The 6964-nt window shown below is 49.6% G+C and overlaps 1 protein-coding gene across 1 annotated transcript in view; it reads left to right on the top strand.

Moving 5' to 3' along the window:
- Positions 1–6964, top strand: part of efl1 (elongation factor like GTPase 1) — a 73857-nt gene continuing 66893 nt past the window's right edge. Inside the window, exons 1-7 of the mRNA XM_013909105.1 lie at positions 1–594; positions 1055–1122; positions 1204–1288; positions 1701–1834; positions 2789–2926; positions 3021–3232; positions 3937–4121. Coding sequence (XP_013764559.1) covers positions 504–594; positions 1055–1122; positions 1204–1288; positions 1701–1834; positions 2789–2926; positions 3021–3232; positions 3937–4121 — 913 coding nt within the window. The 5' untranslated portion in view covers positions 1–503. The remainder of the gene's footprint in view (positions 595–1054; positions 1123–1203; positions 1289–1700; positions 1835–2788; positions 2927–3020; positions 3233–3936; positions 4122–6964) is intronic.

The following is a 6964-nucleotide window of genomic DNA, read 5'->3' as shown; positions in this document are numbered from 1 at the left end:
TTCAATCAATTCCTTTTGTCACTCCTGGCCCTCCATAATCCTCCTCCGTGACGGCGGCGCGCGTGAACTCAGTGGCGCCAGGACGAAGCTCTTTTTTCCCAAATGCTCCTGAACGCAGCTAGGACGTATGCCAATGGGCGTGGTTAAAGTGCTTCCCGGCATCAACTTCCGGGAAAACAACGTGAGTCGGGTGTCCCCCACATGTTTGTAAGATGCGAGCTTTTCACGGCTCGGTTTGTGCGTTTGGCTTGATTTAGACTCCCGGGACGTCGCGTCGCTGCTTTAGAGCGGAAGTGTGCTCTTCCTCCTCTTCCTCTTTTGAGGAGTTTGTGGTGGTTAGCCGCAGAGTTAGCGGCTCCTCCGCTGCCGGCTCTCATTCTCGTCACTCCGTGTTTCAGGGACTTATCTGACAGGTCCAACCGGTGACCGTTGGTCCGTCCGTGCTTTGGCGCTGTGGCTAACATCATTAGCAGGTGAAGGTGGGCTTGTTGTCGGTGTTCACGATGGGACACACCAGCCTGGAGAAGATCATCTCCCTGCAGAGAAACCCAGCCAACATCAGGAACCTGTGCATCCTGGCTCACGTTGATCACGGTGGGTCAAAGTTATTTAGCATTTATCTCAGTTCTCACGTGAGTCACTGTGGGAGGATAAACAAGCACAACGAGCCAAACTCGATCGAAGATTTAACTGAATTGCTGTTCGGCGGGACTGCCGAGCAGGTAGAGTATGAAGAAGGGGAGCTCTTTAATCGTTAGAGCCCAAGTTAATATTCGGCACACTTTATTTACTTACAGCCAGCTGCTGAGTGGCAGCCCCCCCCCCACACACACACACTGGGATGCAGGATTTGGCGTGATGTATAAAGTGACTGACATCAGCAGCATCACTGTGTTCTCATATCTAATTACAGCTATACTACTCAAGACTTTGAAGCTTTATTAACACTCACATTTTACAGATGTTCTGTATTCATTTATTTAAAAGTGTTAAACACTGATTCTGTTCCTGAGGGTTTCTGCCAGGATGTCTTTAAGTTTCTGCCTGTTTTCAGGTAAAACTACTCTGGCGGACTGCTTAGTGGCGAGTAATGGCATCATATCCAGTCGACTGGCGGGGAAGGTTAGTGACTGTTGGCTGCAGAGTTTCTTGGGCAGGTCGGAGCAGGTTTCTCACTCTTTTTTCTTTGCTGCATCTTCACAGCTGAGGTATCTGGACAGCCGGGAGGATGAACAGCTCCGAGGAATCACCATGAAGTCCAGCGCCATCTCCCTGCACTACTCACACGGTAACGCTCCTTTGTTCGGCGGGGTTCACTTCACCTCGGGACTAACCCCGTGCTGTTCGTCCGACTGGCTCATGTATCTGTGTGCAGGGGGCGCTTCTGCATCCAGTGCATGTTCTCCCCGTGTGTGCGTGGGTTCTCTCCCACAGTCCAAACACATGCAGTTAGTGGCGGTGGGTTAACTGGTGATTCTAAACTGCCCACAGCTGTGAATGTGAGTGGTTGTCTGCGTGTTGTCCTCTGTGATGGTGGCGACCTGCTCAGGCTGTGCCCCGCCTCTCGCCCTATAACAGCTGTGATAGGCTCCAGAATTTAACTGTAAAAACGCCCCCGTGTGGTCGTCCTTCACCTGTGCTGGACGCTGATGTGTTGTTTGATGCTAACTGCCCTTCTGTGTTTGTGTGCCTCGTCTCAGGAGATCAGGAGTACTTGCTGAATCTGATCGACTCTCCGGGTCACGTCGACTTCTCCTCAGAAGTTTCCACCGCCGTCCGGCTGTGCGACGGAGCTGTTGTAGTTGTCGATGCGGTGGAGGGAGTGTGTCCGCAGGTAAATCTGCTACCTTGCTGTTCCAGAGATGCGCTTTAAGGACGAGAAATGTCATTTACTGTGGATTCGGTTTTCGGAAGTTCAAGGAGCTCGGAAAGAAAAGCGTCTGGACTTTCTTGAAGATGTTCCACCTCTCTGAGAAGCTTCTGTAAGAGCAGTTGGTGGAGAGGCCCAGATTTTCCCTAAGACGTCCTCCTAGGGATTTCTTATCCGTGACCCTCTTGGGACACCAAGTCTGGGACTCTCCGCCACCAGAGCGAGTTTTAGATTCTTGACTGGAGATTTGTGATTGGCTGAACCTCAGCCTCCTGAGATACTCACAGAGCCACTCAGGTCATCATCATAATGTAACAGAATAAGTGCCCATAAATACACGTTAGTGTGTAATTACATCTTCCAACAAGTTGATGCATTTTCATCAGCAGAACCGTGATCGCAGCCGGAGCCAGTTTTGGTGAAGCCGCCATGTTGAGTACAGGGACAGATGGACGCCAACGTTCTGCCCGGTCATGTTTTACACATGTGGCTGGAGACAGTCATCATACGGCTTATAAGTTACTTTCAATTTAAACATCACAGACGGCTTTCAGACTATATCCGACTGTTTTTGCACATGTTCCGTTTGTCCTTCTCCCACACACACCTCCACCATCATCCTGATCGTCCCGCCTTCAGACATCACATGAGTCCAGCTGTGTTTGGTCCACTTTCCTGCTGGCTGACAGATGCTGACAGATGCTAACAGCAGCACTTACTGACAGGGACTCCTCAGCAGTCCATCTCAGTATCGCTGTCATCAGAAGTGAGCTTCTCTGAGATCAGCAAGAAATGTGACTAAAACCAAACCGTCGTTATCGCCCTCTGCTGCTACTTCAGTACAGTTTATGACGCAGTCTTGATTTCTAACTAAGGTGTTTCACCACGAGCTCTCAAACGCAGGTGTGTGTGTGTCAGACCCAGGTTGTGCTGCGGCAGGCGTGGCTGGAGAACATCCGGCCGGTTCTGGTCATTAATAAGATTGATCGGCTCGTGGTGGAGCTGAAGCTAACGTCTCAGGAAGCTTACACTCACCTGAAGAAGATCCTGGAACAGGTGAGGACCCGGCTCTGTCAACCACGTTTTACCGTCTCTAACCAACACCTGCTGAGTCGTACGCTTCGTGCACCGCCGTGATTTGTCCTTGCAGGTGAACGCCGTGACGGGAACTTTGTTCACATCTAAAGTTCTGGAGGAGCGAGCGGGGAAGGAGGAGGAGGAGAAAGAGGGCGAGAAGTCGAGCGGAGACCAGGTTTACGACTGGAGCGCCGGGCTCGAAGAGGTCGACGACTCCCACCTCTACTTTTCTCCCGACCAGGGAAACGTGGTGTTTGCCAGCGCCATCGACGGCTGGGGCTTCAGGTGAGGCGGCGTCGATTCACGGAGGGAGCAAAGCTTTGTTTGCAGGCTGCAGGACGCAGAACATGAACTGAAAGACTCCGGTGCCGCGGCTCAGCCGGCTCGTGAGGCCATGATAGTCATGCTGGTGTAAATTAACTGACCGGAGTCACTTTTAGGGCCACAGTTTGGTTTGAGCACAGGCGTCGGTGCTGTTGGAGTTACAGATTCTTCTGTGCAGAGAGACATGAGCCTTTAATGCAGATGTGCATATATAAGCATAATATACAGCAGTGCAGGAAGAGTCTTCATTAAAACCCTCACGCAGAATAAAGGTGCACGCAAACCAGAAGGACAGGTGAGTGCAGGTGAGTGCGGTCAGGTTTGTTTCAGTCTAAACAGAAGCACCAGTTTAGTTTAATAAGGAGAGTTGTGTGTACATGTGTGCACCCTGTGGGCTGGGTGCAGTTCAGGAAGATCATCCAGCAGATGGCGCCGTTCTTAAATGTAACATGAATACAGACCCAGCTGAGTGTTTGCCTTTCAAAGTAAAATACATTGACCAGATTTATAACTTCGCATGAATTTCAATATAAAATACAACTTTAACCCCGGGCTGATCAGCTGATCAGCCCGGGGTTAAAGTTCACGTCTGTGTCACTGTTAGCCTTTAACAAAACACAAAAAAAGGCTTCTGGATGTTCATGGAGGCTGATTCTGTTTTCCAGCATCCGGCATTTTGCTCACATCTACAGCGAGAGGATGGGCATCAAGGAGGAGGTGCTACTGAAAACCCTGTGGGGAGATTTCTACCTCAGCATGAAAGCCAAGAGGATCATGAAAGGAGCTCAGGTGACACAGCTGGGAGGTTTGTGGCGTAAGAATCGCGTCTGCAGTCAGAGCTTCCTGGGATGATAGTTTCTACAGAGCGCCGCGGTGTTTGAGACCGTGGTAAAGGTGACACGTTTCTGCACATGGACAGAAAAATGTCAGAGACAAGCGAGGACACTGCAGGAGTACAGGCAGCTACGCTTTGCCTCCATCTGAGGAAACGGCGTTCAGGTCATGAAATCATTGGCGAGCCAATAAAAGGAGAGACCAGTCAAAGCTGTCAGGTTTTATTTTAAGACCTTAAAGTCGTTAAGTATCAGCTGGTCTTTGAGTCACAATTGATGAGACGAGCATAATAAAGCAGTTTAACATCAGCTGATGATGTTCTCCACATCACTGCAGCAGGGTTTAATTCATGTAATGCATGTGTCTGTGCACCTCCTGCAGCAGCCTCACCTGTCAGACGTGCACACCTGAAAGGGAGCACAGACGGATGCAGTTAAAGTTGTGATGTAAAGGTTTCCAGTTAAAAACAATGAGAAGCTGAACCTTTGGTATCACCGTGTCGATGAGGTCGTTTGCATCTGTCATCAACATTAAGCCAGGTGTTCAAAGTGGACTTTTATTCCCGAGACAAACGAGACTAAAAGCTTCAGGCAGGTTTAAGCTCAGCTTAACAGACGTGTTTGTACTCGGACACAGCAGGATCAGCGTGAATGCTAAACTCTGTTTATGGCCTTCAAACCTGGACCCGGCCTGTCCACTTAAATGCTTCAATGTTTTATTTGGTGCGTCTCACGGTGAAGTTTAAAGTGCAGCAATTCAGACAAATAATCCACATTCAGGCCAAGTGGGCACACAGCAGCATTAAAAGGAGTTTAACCCCAACTCCACCTAACCAGAGAACCCTGTGGGGGAGCCACACCCCGCAGCCGTTCTCACAGAGGCGGTCCCAGTACTCACCGAGCCGAGCACGCCGCAGTCGAGACCAACGAAGTCGCACTTTAAAAAGATTTGAGTCCAAAATGGCTCAGGCTGAGGAGGCAGCTTAAATAACCAAGACTCAACCTGCCCAGGTGAACGGCATCAGGGTGATAGGCTCCGCCCACCTCTACCCACAGCTAGCCTGCAGTGAAAACGACTCACTGATGGTATAATTACCTTTGGTGTTTTTATTCTTAGCGCCACCATCAGGTCACACTTCAGTCTCGTGCACATGCAAAGAAATAATAACTGTATTTATATTATTTCTTAATATTGCACCTTAAACAGAGCAGGGAAATATTCATTCAATCATAAACGGACAGGTGCAGCCACGTCACGGCAGAAATGTATGAATCGAGGTGAAACTGGAAAAAGAAAGTTTTCAGTGAAGCATTAAAAGATCAGAGCAGAAGGTTTTTGTGCTGTTGGAGCATTTTAATGGCATCATGTGACCAATAATATGGCTGCTGTGAGGTCACTGCACTAACAGGCCGTCCAAGAAGGCGGAGCTTTGAGAGTGAAATTCAAGGATGTCATTTGGATGTCACCGAGCACTGACAGCAGGTCATCTGTGTCTGAGGTCCCGAACGAGCCATTAGGGGGGAACTTCCTGGTATCTGGTGACGGCCACAGAGGTCGAATCACAAAAGTCGGTGATAGCGTTTTTGGATTTGTCCATCTTTTATATACAGTGTGTGTTATGCTCTTCTGCTCCTGCACGGCGAGAGGCTGAAGTCCCGACTGACCCGGCGTGTTTATTGGATTGGGCCGGTACCGGCCACGTTTCCCAGCAGACGCTCGGCTGCCCCCCCCGGGCCCTGAATGATGAGTGTTTTGGTGTGTTTCTGTCTGGCCAGCGCTGCAGCCGTCAGGGGCGAGCGGAGGAGGCGTCAGTGCCTGCAAAACAGAGCAGCGATGGAGGGGCTGACCTCTTATTCATGCTCGCTCGTCATTCACAGGCACGCCGGCCCGTGAATGACACGGAGAGGCTTTTTAGCAGCACACTCACAGGATGGGGATGAGCTGTGTGGGCTGACCTTCTGAATCGCAGCTGGATGCAGTCGCTGTGTGTCTGCAGAAAAACGTCCTCTGTCCTGTCTCTTGGGTGTTTTTTCCGTCTTTTCATGGATATGTCGCCTCATGTTTTAGTGTTGTGTGTGTTTACAGCTCACACAGGCTTCAGTGTGCTCCCCTGTTGATGTTCCTGGTAAAAGCTGGATTTCAGCAGAAGTAGATGAGAAGTGTTGCATCAGTGAGCTTCTCTGATGTTACTTTGTTCATTCGACAATTATAGAATGAAAAGAGCACAAACATGTTACCTGAATAACGACATGAAGTCAGTGAATATTAGTTTAAAGGTGGAGTCGTGCAGTGTTTATGGTGAATGCAGTCAAAGTGGAGTTTGCAGGTCCCTGCATTCTGTCTAGTGTCCAGCAGGGGGCAAGTCCTCTGATTACAGTAAACACTTTACAGTTTATGGTCTCATTTGCTAGTTTGAAGTCTTGTTGAATAAAACAAGATGCTCCTTTTTGAAGTGATGCTCACAGAGAGTAAAGCGGACAATAAATCAGGTCGTGGTCCTGAGCCGGCCTCCGGGCTTCAGGAACCCGTTTGCTGATGCGTGCAGCACGCCATGTTGGCCTTTTAGATTCCTGCACCTCAGACGGTCCACACTCACGGGCTGAGGTGCTCCTGTATTAATGATCCATTTCATTGGGAAGGTTTCAAAGCTGCCCCAGACATCAGTGCAGAAATCACGTAGTGGGCAGGAAGCACGATGGCCAGCATCCAGTAATAAAACGAGGGAAGCTGAAACAGGGGGAGGAGCAAAGGACAAGACGAACACGAGGAGGTGACGCGATGACCTCACAAACACGTCAGGGAGGTGAACGGCAAAAGAGCAAAAACAGAAAACCTTCAAAATAAATCAGGAAGTAAAGA

Source organism: Pundamilia nyererei, unplaced genomic scaffold, assembly GCF_000239375.1.
Source record: "Pundamilia nyererei isolate P.nyererei 1_Seehausen unplaced genomic scaffold, PunNye1.0 scaffold00019, whole genome shotgun sequence".
NCBI lineage: Eukaryota > Metazoa > Chordata > Actinopteri > Cichliformes > Cichlidae > Pundamilia > Pundamilia nyererei.
This window is presented reverse-complemented; position numbering and strand designations above follow the sequence as displayed.